The sequence below is a fragment of the Hyperolius riggenbachi genome, chromosome 5, assembly GCF_040937935.1.
Source record: "Hyperolius riggenbachi isolate aHypRig1 chromosome 5, aHypRig1.pri, whole genome shotgun sequence".
Classification (NCBI taxonomy): domain Eukaryota; kingdom Metazoa; phylum Chordata; class Amphibia; order Anura; family Hyperoliidae; genus Hyperolius; species Hyperolius riggenbachi.
The window spans coordinates 423,475,303-423,494,190 of NC_090650.1; the positions used below are offsets into that span (position 1 = coordinate 423,475,303).

General features: G+C 45.1%; 1 protein-coding gene across 2 annotated transcripts in view; it reads left to right on the plus strand.

The window, feature by feature from the left end:
• The window catches only part of TG (thyroglobulin), a 329,528-nt gene that overhangs the window by 173,517 nt on the left and 137,123 nt on the right, over positions 1–18,888 (plus strand). For both annotated transcript variants that reach the window (XM_068238045.1, XM_068238046.1), the window contains one exon: positions 18,289–18,423. In XM_068238045.1, coding sequence (XP_068094146.1) covers positions 18,289–18,423 — 135 coding nt within the window. The remainder of the gene's footprint in view (positions 1–18,288; positions 18,424–18,888) is intronic.

Here is an 18,888-nt window from a genome sequence, read left to right on the forward strand (position 1 = left end):
ACGCCCTGGAAGTGCTGTCCTGCCCCCCTTCCAGCGTGCTGTCCGAGCGCTGCTTCAGTGCAGCTGGTGGCGTGGTCACCGAGAAACGCTCACGTCTGTCTCACAAGTCTGTGGACAGACTGACGTTTCTCAAGATGAACCAGGCGTGGGTGGAAGGCGAGTTCCTGGCCCCTGTTGTCGGCGAGAGGGGGACATGAACTGGCTGCCGGAACTTAGAACCATCGTTAATGTGCCTTACCACCCTTTACCACCTCCTGGCTCCTGCTCACTAAGCCAGCCTGGTTCACTTTGACTATTACGTCGCCTGCAGCCACACATTTTACAACTACAGTGGGCTGCTGTGTACTGCCCTTCTGCTGTCTGTCTGTGTTTCCCACTGCCAGGGTACACAGATTTACATTCTGCTGCCACTCTGCCACCAGCTATTACGTCAAAAAATAGCTATATCTGTGTAATTGGTTGTAAAACCAAAACTACAAAACCATAAAAAAAAAGGTTTAATTTTTCTGAGGTGCCCGGGTTGAAAACTGTGTTGTCCCAGTTGTGTATTGGGCACGATGTGGGCTGCACGACCACTGTCTGGGACCTCCTATTGTGTTTATTTACAGCCCTGGTATCACCCGCTAGGTACCAGGGCTATTATGTCACGCTGCCTGCCTGCTGCCACACTCACACTACTCCTCCATTCCTCCTGCTGCTGCTGCTGCTGTCTGTCTGTGTTTCCCACTGCCAGGGTACACAGAATTACATTCTGCTGCCACTCTGCCACCAGCTATTACGTCAAACAATAGCTGCTCACATTACTCCTCCATTCCTCCTGCTGCTGCTGCTGTCGGTCTGTGTTTCCCACTGCCAGGGTACACAGAATTACATTCTGCTGCCACTCTGCCACCAGCTATTACGTCAAAAAATAGCTATATATCTGTGTAATTTGTTTTACAAACAAAACCAAAAAACCATAAAAAAAAAAGGTTTAATTTTTCTGAGGTGCCCGGGTTGAAAACTGTGTTGTCCCAGTTGTGTATTGGACACGATGTGGGCTGCACGACCGCTGTCTGGGACCTCCTGTTGTGTTTATTTACAGCCCTGGTATCACCCGCTAGGTACCAGGGCTATTATGTCACGCTGCCTGCCTGCTGCCACACTCACACTACTCCTCCATTCCTCCTGCTGCTGCTGCTGTCTGTCTGTGTTTCCCACTGCCAGGGTACACAGAATTACATTCTGCTGCCACTCTGCCACCAGCTATTACGTCAAACAATAGCTGCTCACATTACTCCTCCATTCCTCCTGCTGCTGCTGCTGCTGTCGGTCTGTGTTTCCCACTGCCAGGGTACACAGAATTACATTCTGCTGCCACTCTGCCACCAGCTATTACGTCAAAAAATAGCTATATATCTGTGTAATTTGTTTTACAAACAAAACCAAAAAACCATAAAAAAAAAAAGGTTTAATTTTTCAGAGGTGCCCGGGTTGAAAACTGTGTTGTCCCAGTTGTGTATTGGACACGATGTGGGCTGCACGACCGCTGTCTGGGACCTCCTGCCTGCTGTGTTTATTTACAGCCCTGGTATCACCGCTAGGTACCAGGGCTATTATGTCACGCTGCCTGCCTCATTGACTGCCTGCTGCCACACACTCATCCTCCTCCTCCTGCTGCTGAATTTACCTCCTGCTGTCTGTGTGTTTCCACTGCCAGGGAGCACATACAATGGCGCTTCCAACATGCGTGCGCCACCAGCTATTTGTTACGCTCAAAAATAGCTGCATTTCTTTAAAAAAAAAATTGAAAAGAGAAATAAGTGAAGAAGAAGAAGACGATATAGAAAAAGAAGGAGAAGAAGAAGGAGAAGAAGAAGAAGAAGAAGATGAAGAAGGAGAAGAAGAAGATGAAGAAGAAGATGAAGAAGATTAAGAAGATCAAGAAGATCAAGAAGAAGAAGATGAAGAAGATGGAGAAGATGAAGAAGATGGAGAAGATGAAGAAGATGAAGAAGATGAAGAAGAAGAAGATGAAGAAGATGAAGAAGAAGAAGAAGATGAAGAAGATGATGAAGAAGAAGATGAAGAAGAAGAAGATGAAGAAGAAGAAGATGAAGAAGAAGATGAAGAAGAAGATGAAGAAGAAGAAGATGAAGAAGAAGAAGATGGAGAAGATGAAGAAGATGAAGAAGAAGAAGAAGATGAAGAAGAAGATGAAGAAGAAGATGAAGAAGATGAAGAAGAAGAAGATGAAGAAGAAGAAGAAGAAGAAGATGAAGAAGAAGAAGAAGAAGAAGAAGATGAAGAAGAAGAAGAAGAAGATGATGATGAAGAAGATGAAGAAGATGAAGAAGAAGAAGAAGAAGAAGAAGAAGAAGAAGAAGAAGAAGAAGAAGAAGAAGAAGAAGAAGAAGAAGAAGAAGACAATATAGAAGAAGAAGAAGATGATATAGAAGAAGAAGATATAGAAGAAGATATAGAAGAAGATATAGAAGATAAAGAAGAAGAAGAAGAAGTATATACAGTACTGAACAAAATTCTGGACACAACTTCTCTTTCCACCTTTTTTTTTTTAAAGGAACATCCCCACATAATCACTTGCTGTTGTTACTTGGAAAAAAAGAGGTTTCTTGCATCATTCACCCTCAAAACAAGTGTTGGAAGCTATTTAAGGCCAATTCGAATAGTCAGCTCGAATAATGAGCTCGAATACCGACTCGAATAGTGAGCTCGAAGTCCGAGGTCGAATCGAATAGTAAAAATTATTCGACTCGAATATTCGACTGACCTCGAATAATTTACTATTCGAATTCGACCAAACTCGAATTTTAAAAAGGGGTATTTGAGCACCACTGTCGCTGACGTCAGACGGAGCAGAGATGCCGGCCTGAGCAGAGGGGGCGCCGATCGTCGCTGGAACGGCAGGGAGGTGAGTGGATCCTCTTCTTTTCCCCCCTGCCGCTGCTGTTAGAGTGATCACTACGATCCGACGGCGATCGTAGTGATCACGTGATCAGCAGCCATACGCGATGGCTGCTGATCACTAGGGGGAGATGCCAGCGGTCATATGACAGCTTAATCTCCCCCTCCGGGTGCGCACGATCGCGTTGGGAGCGGTGGTTTAGCGTGGACGTTGAATGAATGTCTGGTCAGAAGGGTACCACCACCTGCCGGACGTTGATTCAACCTGCGGCGGTCCCCAATAGGTTAAAGGATACCCGAACTGACATGTGACATGATGAGATAGTTATTTGTGTGCTAGGCACTGTACAAATACATGTCTATCTCATCATGTCACATGTCAGTTTGGGTATCCTTTAACAAGTAAAAAATATACTGTTATCTCCAGTTTGGATGCGGATTTGAAGCTGAATAGCAGGAGGAAGTGCTGTGTTTATCCATTTCAGTGATGTTCTGCTAGAATTTGTTTCTGGGATAGTAGCTTTCAAGCTGTGAGGAACTTTTAGAGCAAAGTAGAAATGCTGACTTTCAGAGCACTTTAAAAGTCTACAAATGTTGTTCTTCAGCTTTGTTTTATCAACCCAGGTCTCTTGTTTTGTGCGGTGCTGCAGAAGATACAGGTGTTATATAATCAATTACAATAATAATACACCAGTGTGTGAATTAAAAAAAATGCAGTTTTCAGTAAATCCGTCCAGGTACAACTGTCAGTCGCCATGTACGGCGCATGCGCACACCCCTATTGTGCTCCCATCACCTGAAGTGTTATGCCCCTGCAAAGAACGCTTCCAGTAATGGGAGTGCGGTGAGGGAGCATGCATCGCCGGGCCGCACATGCGCAGTATGTGCCGACTGACAGATACCGGGATAGACCGTGAAGGATCCAGGTGACGCAGAAGTAGGGTGAGGGAGTGAACAGCTTGAAAGGGTCTGGAGGAAGCCCCAAGTAAGTATGAATTCATCAGTAATACTTTAAGTTCACGATAAAGCACTTAAAGGGAACCTAAAGTGAGAGGAATAAGGAGGCTGCCATCTTCATTCTCTAACAATGCCATTTGCCTAACATCTGTGCTGATGCTCCACCTCTAATACTATAAGCCACTCCCCCAGAATTAACTTGCAAATCAGATGCTGTGACTCTGCTCTGACTCTGCTCTGACTCCACTGGCTGCATGCTTGTTGCAGGTGTGTGACTCAAAAACAACTAAAACCAAAAGCTCAGCATGACAGCCAGGCAACTGGTATTGTTTAGAAGCGATTGAAGATGGAATCCTCCACATTCCTTTCACTTTAGGTCCCCTTTAAAGGAACCCAGAGATGAACGCTGTGGCACAAAATAAACATATCCCCCGATAGATTTTACAAAATAAATACTATACCTGGTATTTTTGCCGCTCTGGTGTGCCGGTTTTTGTGTTTTTTTTTTACAAAAACTCCATGAAAAACACAGTTCGTCAAAAAAGCATATTATTAAGTGGGCTTTGTGCACACAAAATGAAATCGCCATGACTAAGAAATATAGATTAAAAAAAAAACATTTTTCAATATACCCTTACATTAGCAGCTCCTCCCATCTCACCACAACTCTCTGTGATGAAATGGGAAAGCAGAGCCAAAAGGGGGCAGGCTTGAGCTTGAAAAGACATCCAAGAAGACAGACTCAGCTATAATCTTTCTGTAGCAAAGCCAGACTGAATGCTCAGTCGCAAATTTTATCATGGCTGGTAACAAGCAGGCTGAGCAGTGAGGGATGAAACAGAGAGCAGAGTAGGTGTTTTCTCTAATGTTCCCACTGATATATATGGTAAAATACATGAAGATGTTTCGTCTCTGGTTCCCTTTAAGGGATGGAGAGTGAATTGTAAAAGAGAGTCTCAGAGAAAACTGGTGAGAAGTCCTGAAAATGGGTGTGGGAGTTTCTTACTTCAGCAGATGAAAGGAAAGCTCATTTTCAGAGTAGGGATCACATTAAGTGTAGCCTCTCTGTATTTATAAACCGTGCTGCTCGAATACCCCTTTTCAAAATCCGAATCCGACCCGGATACCCCGATATCCGAGTTCAAAATTTTCCAATCCAAATGGGATATCCAACCCTATCCAATCCTAGTATCCGGGCGGATTCGGATATCCAGATAAAAACCTGGAATTGTCCTTTAACCTCCCTGGCGGTTTATTTATTTTGCCAGGGAGGCTGCAATGTGGTTTTTTTTTAATAAAAAAAAATATATTTCATGCAGCCAACTAAAAGTTGGCTGCATGAAAGCCCACTAGAGGGCGCTCCTGATCCGTACTTTCGATCGCCTCCGGCAATCGAAAGTAACAAGATAGGCCGCAATGAGCGGCCTATCTTGTTTCGCTTTCCTCGTCGCCATGGCGACGAGCGGAGTGACGTCATGGACGTCAGTCGACGTCCTGACGTCAGAGCCGCCCGATCCAGCCCCTAGCGCCGTCCGGAACTGTTTGTTCCGGCTGCGCTGGGCTCGGGTGGCTGGGGGGACCCTCTTTCGCCGCTGCACGCGGCGGATCGCCGCGGAGCGGCAGCGATCGGGCAGCACACGCGGCTGGCAAAGTGCCAGCTGCGTGTGCTGCTTTTTTCAGAACTGAAATCGGCCCAGCAGGGCCTGAGCGGCGACCTCCGGCGGCATACCCCGAGCTCAGCTCGGGATTACCGCCAAGGAGGTTAAATTGCTTTAAAAACGTTTTTTAGGGTATATGGGGCATGTAGCATCATTATTTTGTAAAGGGGACCACTAATTGATGATGTGGGGATTTAAAATCCCCCCCCCCCAAAAAAAACCCCCAAATGGCTGTCAATTAACATTAGGCCTAGGTTCCAGACAGCGGTCGTGCAGCCCACATTGTGTCCAAAGTCCAACCGCACAACTGGGACATGGCAGTTTTCAGCCGAGACACCTCCAAAAAATTACGCAGCAATTGTGTTTTGGGTTAAATATATGTGGTATCTGTGGCCTGTGGCACCCTGGCCTGGCGGTGGGAGCTGCACAGGCAGCAGGAGCAGGTGTAATGTGTGCCAGGAGCATGCCGGATGTGGCACGTTGCAATTGGCACTTAGCACGTGCCACGTGACACTTGGCAAGTGACACGTGCCAAGTGCCACAAGACACGTGGCAAGTGACACGTGCCAAGTGCCACGAGACACGTGGCAAGTGACACGTGCCACGTGCCAAGTGACACGTGCCGAGTGACAGTCAGACAGCAGAGGAGAAGACACTAGTGCACGCTTACTGTCACACTGCCACTGCTCACAGCACATCAGTTCTATTGAAAGCTAACACAGTCGTACTACTACTCTAACAACTACTAGCAATGACTGCAGTACTACAGTACTAACTACACAATAACACAGTAATCCTATTCTCTAATCCCTAACCTAACCTATAACTAAGGCTAATAGCTGGCCAGCAGGCAGCAGCTGGCCTGGTCTGTGCACAGCACACACACACACACACTCTGACTGTCACACAAATGATAGCAAGCTAATTAATGATTTAACAATAGTGTAGTGATAGTGAAGGGGTTAGTCACTGAACAGCTTTTGCTTTATCACTGCTAGGCCAGAAGCACTGGAGCACACACTCTGACTGTCATACAATGACATCAATCAAGCTAATTAACGATTTAACAATAGTGTAGTGATAGTAGTGAAGGGGTTAATCACTGAACAGCTTTAGGTTTATAACTGTGTACAGCCCATTAGCACTGGAGCATGTCTCTCAGTGAACATTCAGCAATCTAAGACGATATGTCTCATCATGGCAGCCCTCCTTATTATACAGGGGGGGGGGCTGGCCAGTGTTCCTTTCTGTGATTGGGTGCCAGGGTTTAGGCTGCGAGCCCTCTGATTGGCTCAATGAGGTCAGGTGGGGCTGGCCAGGGTTCCCCTCAGTGATTGGTTGCTAGGGCTTCTGCTGGGAGCCCTCTGATTGGCTCCAGAACGTCATCTCCTTAGGTACAGTATTTCGGATCTGGATATCCGCCACATCCGCGGATATCTGCAATATCCGCCGATATCTGGGTTATGCGGCCAAATATCCGCAGATAGCTAGACAGATTTTTTTAAAAACTCCGGAATCCGAATCGGATAGCATAAAAAAAGTTCGGATATCCGGAATCCTGATGAGCAGCACTGTTTATAAAGCAACGTATGCGTACTGTTGGTCGGAATCTCAGATGTGAACGTTTCCCATGATCCCTGCGTCTCTGGATGGAACTTCAGGAATTTTATTTCGCAAGCAGCGATTGTCAAACATTTATGGTATCCAGTATGGCTCCCCCCGCATGCTAAGAGCGCGCTGCGAAATAGCCAGACGTAAACACCTAGCCACAGAGTGCATAACCAGGAGGCAAAGGAGAGATTTGTGGAACGCACAGATTGTTTGACGTTTTATTGAACGCTCTCTGTGTTCCGACACAGCTGCGACTTCTCAGCTTAAAAACACATTATTACAGTCATGGCAATGGGAACCGCTTCATCGCTGTCCAAATACCGTACAGCAGCCAAACCAGAAAGAAACAACTGTGAAAATTTTTAACTTTTATTTAAAGTGGACCTGAACTCTAGTAATGGAACAGAAGGGAAACAGAGAGAAATGCACCCTGTGTGTCTTTAGAGAGTTTAGCCTGTCTAATTCCCGCTCATCTGCATCTAATAACTGTCGTAATTTTATCTCTCAGCTGTGTCAGCTCAGGAATCTCCTCTGCTATGGAAGAGCAGCTAATTGGTAAACACATGATGTGTCCGTTTCCATGAAAGCAGGAAGTAGACACACTGCAGATTTATTGCAGGATTTCTATGAGCTGTAACAAAGAGATGTTTTTTCTTTAAAGTTTATTATGCTGTTGCTTATCTTTTTCAGCAGAGTGGAAGTTCAGGTCCGCTTTAAAGGGAAAGTGTGAAGATTCACAACTGATACAAATCTTGTACAAACTTGCACAGTCAGGGCTGTAAACGTTTCCAGGTGGAGTGCGCTCGGTTTATTAACCCCAGACTGAAAAGACATATGAGTGCCTGGGGTGGATTTTATGACCGGGAGTAGATGGGCGCACTGAGAGGTGTAAATCCAGTCTCAGTCAGGGCCAGATTTCTGGCAAGGCCATATAGGCCATGGCCTAGGGCACCAGAAATTCAGCCTTGTTTAGGGGAGGCTGAGTGACAGGCAGTAAAGTGGGGGCAGACAAAGAGCAAACAGGGAGCTATCAGTCATGCTGCCCGCTGCAGCCTGCGCTCTCATCCAGCTCCAAGATGAGTCATTTGCTCCTCCAGCTACAGCAGTAAACACACCCGGTCTGTCCCTGGCCGCCTGCTGCTATCGGCAAACTCTAATCTACTACCTTAGCCTAAGGCCCCCATTACATCTTAATCCATCTCTGGAGGATCTCGCCTGTTTACATTGGTACCGCTATACCGATTTCATTGGAGGGGGGCTTCGGGTGGTCTCCCTGTTAAAGTGCACCCACCCCCAATTTCTACTCAAACCCCCATCTCCTCCTGGGCACCAGAGGTGGGGAAGAGCCCCTTGTCCATGGTATGTACGAGGGTGTTGGGGGTGAGAGGGGGGGAGGCTTTGCCGCCCCTCTCTTTCTGATCACTATAACGATTGCGAGGGAAAGGAATTACTAATTTGCTGGAAATTTTGCATCGCAGTCTCACATCGTGATTGTGAATTTTGATGCAAAGTTATGGTCAACACCTGTTACCATAGGGCAGTTTCAAGAACTCATGCTGGACAAGACAAATAACTTACATATCGCACTTTTCTCCTGGTGGACTCAAAGCGCTTGAGCTGCAGCCACTAGGCCGCGCTCTATAGGTAGTAGTCGTGTTAAGGAGTCTTGCCCAAGGTCTCCTACTGAATAGGTGCTGGCTTACTGAACAGGAAGAGCCGAGATTCTAACCCTGATCTCCTGTGTCAGAGGCAGAGCCCTTAAAGGACAACTGAGGTGACATGTGACATGATGAGATAGACGTGTATGTACAGTGACAAGCACACAAATGACTATGCTGTGTTCCATTTTTTTTTTAATTTTACTACCTGAAAGAGTTAAACATCAGGTATGCAAGTGACAGTTTCTGTCCATGTCAGCACTGGGTCCGACTATAGCATAAACCTCACTGATAAGTAATTACAGCCATAAAACACTTTCCTGTCAGTAAATGGCTTCTGAGAGCAGGAAAGAGATAAAAAGGATTAATAGTTCATAGATTTAAGCTTTGGCATATTGCGATGAAGGTGTCATTGAGCCATAAGAACTAGATTTAAATATAAAATAAAACTGAGATATCTCAAAAAAGTCATTTTTAGGAGAAGGAGATTAGATACAATTGTCAATGACTTTGATACAATTACTTTGTCACCTTGTATGTCCTTTAACCAGTACACTGTCCAGCCATAGAGACTCGATCAGTTTCTCTCTCACTTTTTTTTCTTCTTTTCTCTCCTCTGTTATTTTATTTTCTCTCTTTATAAAGTAGGAGTTTTGTAAAAAATAACACCTATCTGATAAAGTTACAGTAAGCACACTTTCAGGGATCTGCTCCCCATCTTCAGGCATATTTCCAGATGTTAGCTGAAGTAAACACTGTACGCAGGTAAATAGTAAACACTACATATGGTGTTTTATGCTTGAAGAAGGGGACTAGTTCCCTGAAAGCTTGCATGACCAAACTTTATCAGTTAACCATTAAAAGGTATTATTTTTACTTTTCTACCGACAAAATTTTGTTGGCTAACACGACATTTTTTGTGTGTGTTTAATGAGAAGGGCCGCAATATGTAATATAGGCCCTACATGGAACTGTGGCAACCGGGGATAAGCTTAGTGAGTTAGTTGGTTTTCCCTCTCTGAGGTAGCAGGGATCTTGATTGGCTGTCATTTCACTGCATAAAGGTGGTGTTACGCTAAAGGGGTTGATTGGTCGGCACAGGTGTGAGGTGAACTCTGCCAGGTGTTGCTAGGGTCAAACATTGTTGCAACAACCAATGGCAGGCATCTAAGGTGTATATAAGTAGGTCCGTTGGCAGGTCTAAACTGCCTTTGTTCCAGAAGCGGCTGGGCGAGCTCTTGAGCTTGTAATACTGCTTGTATTACTGAGCCCCCTGCCGCAATGGATATAGTAAGGCGTTTAGCCGCAAGAGCTGAAGAGCCGGGAGGTCTGGAGACCCTGGCGCGCTGCCTACAGCTGGCCGAAGAGGAGCGGAGGGAAGCGGGAGAAGCGCAGAGAACAGCCGAGCAGCCAGCGAAGAGACTGAGGAAGAAGCGCCGAACTTACTCGCCTGATGAGCCCAGCGGTGGTGGTCCCAGGTCCGGGAGCGGCAAGACATCGGCATCGGGCGGTCAGGCAAAGTCCAAGAGAGGTTCCGGTTTCCAGCGGCAGAGCAGAGGTCTTAGCGGGCAGGCGGCGGCGGTGAAGTCTGGCTCCTTTGAAGCCCGCCCTGCTCAACAGTCCGCGCCGCCGACCAATCATGAAGCGGCGGAGGCGTGTCCGTTAGATGGAGCGGAAGGATCGGCCAGTCGGGCTGCGGCTAGGCGCTATGTTCTGAGCGCCTGTGAAGGAATCCCTGCAATCGGAGCATCAAGCGGAGATCGCTCCGCCCACTTCTCGGCGGCCAACCGGATCGCCGCCGGCGCTGGCTGTGAGCACGCCCCTTCTGTCAGTGCTGGCTCCTCCCTTTCCCTGGCGGCCAACCGGGTGGCCGCCGGCGCAGCAGATTTCAATCCGGTGGGCGGTGCTTTCCCCGCCCGTGTCTCAGCTTCCATCCTGTCTGCTGCCGACGGAGAATCCTCTGAGGGCCATTCATCGGATGAAGATGAGGATGAGGAAGCGGCCCAAGCAGCTCCCGCACACCCAGTCTTCCCCCCTGGCGGTGGGAGCGGGCGCAAGCATGCTGGCACCTCTGATCGGCCGTTACCAGGGCAGCCTGGGACGCTGCTGTCAGAGCCTGCTGGTGGTGCAGCGCAGCTCCATGCTGGGGGGCTTCAGAGCATGAGGCCTGGGATCCGGATTGAAGCTTTGGGACAGCAGGCTCCTGCTCCACCTCAAGCTGCTAGTGTTAGTAAGTATAATGATAACAGTCAAGTTTCTGCTTTGATGTCTGCTTTGCTTTCTGCCCTACAGAGCAATGTTTCTCCTAATGCTGACACTGTGTGGGTAGACAGATTGCCTGATAGGGATAATGTCATTTCGGCCTTGTCACCTATTGATCCTGCGCCAGTTCCCCCTTCTGTTACCGGTCTTAATAATCAGAGGTGTCACACAGATGTAGTGACCCCTATTAGGAAACCAGGTATTTCGGAATCAGCATACAAGGAACAGATGTCTTGTGAGTTATCCCCCCTGGGTTTCCATTTGTCTATGTCGGTTAAAGAAAAGATTTGGAACGGCGACTACATCGATTTACTGTCTCTATTGCCCATTTCAAAAGAATTTTTGAAGCAGGATAAAAAGGATGACAAGGTTGAAGATGACAGGCGCAGGCCAGTCCCTAGGTCTTTTCAGAACTGGCTACAGGCATTTTGCATATACGCTTGTGTTATGGGTGAGCGCCATCCAGAGCAATGTCCATCAATGTTTCATTACGTTGACACCATACAGGAGGCATACAAAGCGTATGGAGGATTCGCATGGTTTTCATACGATGAGGCCTTCAGACAAAAAATTTCCGTATTTCCTGGTACAAAATGGAGTTCAAAGGATGTGGGATTGTGGTTATCCCTTATGATGCCTCAAAGAGCTCCAAATTCCAAACATACCAACCAATCTTCCTCTGCCTCTAATTACAAGAAAGGCGTTTGTTTCGCCTTTAATGATGGACAGTGTAAATGGCCTGGCTCTTGCAAATATCGCCATGAATGCGGTTTTTGCGCAGGTTCTCACCCAGTGTCAAAGTGCTTTAAAAAAGCTTCTTCAGCATCACAATCTAGCTCGAAGGAGCTTTTTCTTAAGGGCTCCCACTCCGGTGAAGTTGGCAAGCATGTTACCGTGGCTCAAAATTTATCCCGACAGGGCGAAAGCAGCTCTGCTAATTGATGGTTTTGATCAGGGTTTCAGCTTGCCATGTTTTTCAGGAGAGGGCTGTTCATTGGTAAAAAACCTTAAATCTATTCAGTTACACCCTGATATAGCTAGGGAAAAGATTTGTAAGGAACTTATAGAGGGTAGAATCGCAGGCCCATTCACGTCACCTCCTTTTGTCAATTTCCGTCTGTCACCACTTGGCATTGTTCCCAAAAAGGAGCCAGGTGCTTTTCGTTTAATACATCACTTGTCATACCCTGACGGTGGCTCTTTAAATGATGAGATTTCTAGTGAGTTATCTTCAGTTACCTACACTTCTTTTGATAAGGCTCTTGACTTACTCCGCCCTTTAGGTCAATACTCACTTTTAGCTAAAGCTGATATCAAGTCCGCATTTCGTTTACTCCCCATACACCCAACTTCATTTAATTCCTTAGGTTTTCATTTTGAAGAAAAATTCTTTTTTGATAAATGTCTGCCAATGGGCTGCTCACTTTCTTGCAGCTACTTTGAGAGCTTTTCCACTTTTTTAGATTGGGTAGTGCAGTTCATTTCCGGTTTTAATTCAATAATACATTACCTGGATGATTTTTTATTTATGGGCCCAGCAGACTCTGACATCTGCCAAAAATTACTAGTAACATTCACTGTGGTATGTCAAGAATTCGGGATCCCATTAGCTTCAGAAAAAACGGTCCGTCCAAGCACATGTATAGAGTTTTTAGGCATTACAATAGATTCAGCGAAAATGTCTTTTCGCTTACCAGAGACAAAATTAGTTCAGTTAAAAACTTTAATTTTTACCCTTTTAAGAAAGAAGAAAGTTTTGCTCAAAGAAATGCAATCTTTGCTTGGTTCACTTGCGTTCGCTACCAGGATAATGCCCATGGGTCGTGTTTTTTCCCGTCGTTTGGCCATGTCCATTAAGGGTTTAAAGTCACCTTATTCACATGTTAGGCTAACTTCTGAATTGAAAGCAGATCTTTTAGTATGGGCCGAATTCTTAAATAGCTATAATGGCCGTTCTTTATGGCAGGATGCGTTCCAAACAAACTCAGAGCTAAATTTTTTCACTGATGCATCCGGCAGTGTCGGCTGCGGTGCATTTTTTAATGACAGATGGTTTGCTGCTAGGTGGCCTGCGGAATGGCGTCAAAAGGAGGTGACGGGAAACATTGTCTTGTTAGAGTTATTCCCAGTTGTAGTGGCCTTATATATCTGGGGAGGTCAACTTAAGGGCAAAAGAATTGTTGTACAATCTGACAACAAAGGAGTCGTTTATGCCGTCAATTGCCTTTCTTCAAAATCACCCATTGTTGTTAAATTGTTAAGGTTATTAGTTTTATACACTCTTAAATTTAATATTTGGTTGAAAGCTCAACATGTCCCAGGTATAACGAATGTCATTGCGGATGCTCTCTCCCGATTTCAGATGGAGAGATTCTGGTCATTGGCCCCTTCAGCGCGACTCAAAGGAGAGGAAGTGCCAGTTTTCCTGTGGAACTTGATATGGGATTAATTAGAGACAGAATTCGTCAATCAGTTTCTGTTGCGACCTGGAGGTCTTACTCAGTCGCATGGGAAAAATGGATTAATTTTGTGCAGTTGCTAGGTTTGAATGAAAATCACATGTCAGAAGGGGTTGTACTACAATATGTATCCTCCTGCATAAAAATGGGCCAGTCACATTCTCATATTGTCAAATCCTTGGCGGGTATTTCCTTTTTTATGAAACTCAAGAATTTGCCGGCTTGTAATTCCTACTTCTCGGTTAGGCAAATGTTAAAAGGTCATAGGCGTTTTTCTTTTAAACCTGACAGTAGGCAGCCTATATCCTTGGAGATGTTGGCTTATATTTGGGAAGCTGTAGGTAGCGTTTGTTTTTCTAATTTTGAGTCATTACTTTTTCGTTGCGCTTTTACGTTAATGTTTTTTGCAGCCTTCCGGGTCTCCGAACTTATTTCTCGTAGCTCCTCCGGGGGCGGGGGTTTGCTATATGAGAATGTGACTGTTACCCCTTCAAAAGTAAAGATTTTTCTCCAGTCTTCCAAAACTGACCAATTAGGCAAAGGGGTTTTCATTGAATTGAATTCTTGGGTGGGTCACAAATTATGCCCTTTGCAGAACTTAGTTAATTTCCTGGCAGTAAGAGGTCCCGCACCGGGTTCGCTCTTACAGCATGAGAATAGCTCCTCATTATCTATCTTTCAATTTAATTCAGTACTGAGGCTTTGCTCCCGCGCTGCTGGTTTGGAAGGGTTCAGGCTAACGTCTCATTCTTTCCGCATAGGGGCGGCTACAGAAGCGGCCAGGTTGGGCCTTTCTGACAGCATAATCAAGAAGGTTGGGAGATGGAAGTCGGGAGCTTTCAAGTTTTACATTCGTCCTTAATATGGTTTTTATTTTTCAGGTACAAAGAAAGTGGTGTGGATAATAGGCCACTCTTATGTTTTTTGGGCACATAACAGAGCTTATCGAAGATGCTATTCGACTAACTTAACCACTTCGCCATATCTGGACGCATATATCCGTCCAGATAGGCAGTGGTGCTGCAGCCGTGTGTTGCGCGCGATCGGGCGCGCGCCCGCGCGCGCCCCCGCTGCCTCCCGCTGCCCCCCCGATCAGTGAATGGGAATATAATTCCCATTCACCGATCCAAGTCCCCGGCAGAAATACCGACGCTTTCTCATCAGAGAGCGTGGTATTTCTGCCCCCAGGAAACAACTTCTCTTCATTTTAGTTCCTAGATGCGACATCGTTCGCATCTAGGAACTTTTTGAATGTGGCCATCTTGTGGCCAAATAGTAAACTGCACCCACATACCTGTATTGAATAAAAAATACATTATTTTACATCTAAAATTGGCTATTTACCTCCCAAACTAAAATTACCCAAATACATTTTTGTATTAAAAAAAATTACAATTAAAAAAAAAACAACTACATAAATAGTTACCTAAGGGTCTGAACTTTTTAAATATACATGTCAAGAGAGTATCTTATTACATTTTTTAAAATTATAAGCTTGTAAATAGTGATCGACGCAAATTGAAAAAATGCACCTTTATTTCTAAATAAAATATCGGCGCCATAAATTGTGATAGGGACGTAATTTAAATGGTGTAATAAGCGGGACAAATGGGCACATAAAATGCATGGGTTTTAATTACTGTAGCATGTATTAATTTTAAACTATAATGGCTAAAAACTGAGAAATAATGTTTTTTTTCCATTTCTATCTTAATCTTCCTGTTAAAATGTATTTACAGTAAAGTGGCTCTTAGCAAAATGTACTACCTAAAGAAAGCCTAATTAGTGGCGGAAAAAACGAGATATAGATCAATTAATTTTGATAAGTAGCGATAAAGTTATTAGCGAATGAATGGGAGGTGAACATTGCTTGGATGCATAAGATTTTCGAAGCTGTAGGCTGAAGTGGTTAAACATGGATCCAGCTGAGTATGACATCTATTGGCATGGGGTGAGAGGAATGGTTTGGTCACAATTTAAAAATGTTATGTATGATTTAATGTTGGTATGGCCTTCCCCGGATGTTTTAATCGTGCACTTAGGCGGTAACGACATAGGTAAAATGAAATCCCTGGAACTTTATTTCAACATTCGAGATGATCTCTCCGTTTTCCATGCCTTTTTATCAAAAACAGTAATCGTTTTTTCCGAAATTGTCCCTCGTTGGTTGTGGTTGCGGACGGCTGACCTTTTTCCCTGCGAAAAGGTCAGGCGTCGGTTAAACCATAAATTGGAGAAATTTTTGCCAGAAATTGGAGGATTTTCTTTCAGGCATGTGGATTTGGAGGGAGGCCCTCAGGGTCTTTATAGACAGGATTGGGTGCATCTTAGTGATGTGGGATTAGATATTTTTAATTTAGACCTCCAGTGCTGCATTGAAAAGGCTGTTGGTGGTGGGGTGCCAGGCTAGTATAGCCTGGCTGGTGGGGTCCTACTGGTTGTTTCAGTATTGTTGTGATCCGAACCGTATTGGTGGATCAGTTTATGAGTGATTTTATGTTTCATTTTAAATAATAAAGTTATCTCTTATTGAGTTATTTTGGACCTCAACTAATTTATTAATTTATTGTCTTTATCAATAAAGTTGGCCACGGCCTATTAAATGCCAGCCTGGAGTGTCCTGTGTCCTTTATTTATTCTGTAGATAATCTAGTTAGGTTTTATCCAGGTGTTGTCTTCAGTTCCATGAGAAGGGCCGCAATATGTAATATAGGCCCTACATGGAACTGTGGCAACCGGGGATAAGCTTAGTGAGTTAGTTGGTTTTCCCTCTCTGAGGTAGCAGGGATCTTGATTGGCTGTCATTTCACTGCATAAAGGTGGTGTTACGCTAAAGGGGTTGATTGGTCGGCACAGGTGTGAGGTGAACTCTGCCAGGTGTTGCTAGGGTCAAACATTGTTGCAACAACCAATGGCAGGCATCTAAGGTGTATATAAGTAGGTCCGTTGGCAGGTTTAAACTGCCTTTGTTCCAGAAGCGGCTGGGCGAGCTCCCCTCCCGCCACTCCCTATTCGCTAAGAAGAGATCGTCGTGGTCAAAACTTTATTGGTCAACATTACGCCTGGAGGCGTTGAGGGATCTACTCGTTGGGGTCCTACTGGTTGTTTCAGTATTGTTGTGATCCGAACCGTATTGGTGGATCAGTTTATGAGTGATTTTATGTTTCATTTTAAATAATAAAGTTATCTCTTATTGAGTTATTTTGGACCTCAACTAATTTATTAATTTATTGTCTTTATCAATAAAGTTGGCCACGGCCTATTAAATGCCAGCCTGGAGTGTCCTGTGTCCTTTATTTATTCTGTAGATAATCTAGTTAGGTTTTATCCAGGTGTTGTCTTCAGTTCCATGGAAATCTAGCGGGTCCCAGATGTTTGGCCTCCGCCCTCCTCAGCAGGGCCTATAAATGGCACGTAATGAGCTGGTTGGTTGAGCGGAAGAGTGAAGTAAAGTTAGTGACAACTATAATCTTCTGACATACCAGCAGTGCTGGCTTCTGTAATTATACGCACACAATCATATGTTTGTAAGTTATTTCTGAATAAATAGATGTTTAGGAGCGACCAGCTACCGTTTTACCTTTTGGCTTCACCGCAGGTTTACACAGCTGGGACAAGTGCTTCCTCTGAAATATTGTCTCAGCGGCACAAAGTCACACAGACCCGCCTTAGCCTGTCCTTTATTTATAGTGATGGTGGAATGGATAATAAAGAGGGCACCGCATGGGACTGTGTCTGTTTTGAGGTATTCAATCTTGCCTCTGTCATGTGAGGCAGTTAGCGGTAATCACAGCGGTTTGGCTGTGGCCTGTTGCTGGCTGAAGGTTATGCCGTTGCTAAGTTGCACCAGGAAATAGCAGACAGGTGAGGGGTATATAAGAAGGGTCCGGAGTCACCTCAGCTGTCAGTTTCCTGAGTGACTGAAGATGAGTCTTCTTCTCCGCCTCCATATGGACTCAGTGACTCGTCTGCTATACGTATCCCTACATTGTTGCATCACTATTTTGTATACCATTGTTGAATGCTGTAATGTCTCCCCTATCTATTGTGCAACACTGCAAAATAACGTAGCACTTTATAAATAAAGTTTAAGAATCCTACTTAAAGTGAACCTCCACACTAAAAATCTCAGCAGCACTGAAAAGGCATGGTGTTTCTTTAACAGTTTCACAGCATCAGAACTTTGTTTTTCATAACCAAGCTTTATTTTTAGCTGCTTAGAAGCTAAGCTCTGCCTCATCAAAGAAAACTGCCCTGGCATTTCCCCCCTGATGCTGTGCAAAGCATGATGGGATTTCTGATGTTGTTGTTCTTGTTGCTTAGCAACTGGGAGGGGTGATCAGGACACAAGACAGCTGGAACTGTGTCTCATGCTCCCTGTCACCTCCTTTCAACCAAAAAGATGACTGCCCCCATGAAATCACAAACACTTGCTTGTTCTTTTAAAACAGGGTGGGTAAGAGATTATATTACCTATCTATTTTAATTAACATAACTAATGTAACTTAATAACAGTATGTTTGTTTTGGCTGAAGTTCCTCTTTACTAAAATCCCTTGTTTCTGCATCCATGCGTGTGTGTGTATCGCCGCACTGTGCAGTGCTGCGTGGCCTGTGGATGGGTCGCGGGCATGTGGTGCACGGGGGCAGGTGCACCAACGACACTGTTCACTGTTTTGTAACGGGCTAAAATCAATAGTCATCTCCTCCATCTTGCTATTGATCGCGTGACATTTATAAATGGTTGTATGACGTATATGTTTCCTCTGCTCCATTGCAGTGCCGTTGGATGACTGGATACTCCTGGATTACAGTTCAGTGACTACAGACTCTTCTCTGTCCAGTTATGATACAGTAGAGATCAGCCGAAGCTATTCTGACACCCCCAGCACAGCTCAGATCTATTGTCTGTCAGGTAAAGATCTTTCCTTTTAGACTTTTCCTCTCCATGGTAACCCAATGGAAGTCCTTCCTGATTCAGAGCCGGGTTAAAACCATACGGAGCACCAGGCAGAGCAAAGAAATGATGGCCTGCTCACCTGCCAGTTTATCAGTTGAAAGGGCGTGAGTGCTTTGTGATTGACGCATAACACCAGTAGCAGGTCCCAGCCCTTACAGATAGGCTCCTGGAGAGCCGTAGAAGGCTCTTGAACTGCAGAATATAAAGTGGAACACAGCCTGTGGAGAGGGGTAAGCCACCTCTCCGCACTCCAGCTCACTTCTTCCTTCTTTTTCATCTCAGGGTCCTGTCTCTGTGGCTCCAGTAGTAACTCACATCATGTGACCCTCTGGCACGTACTGGTAGGTTATGTGATGAAAGACACTGCTGGAAACATAGAGACTGGGACTGAAGAGGCTGAAGGAAAGATGTGTCACTGGA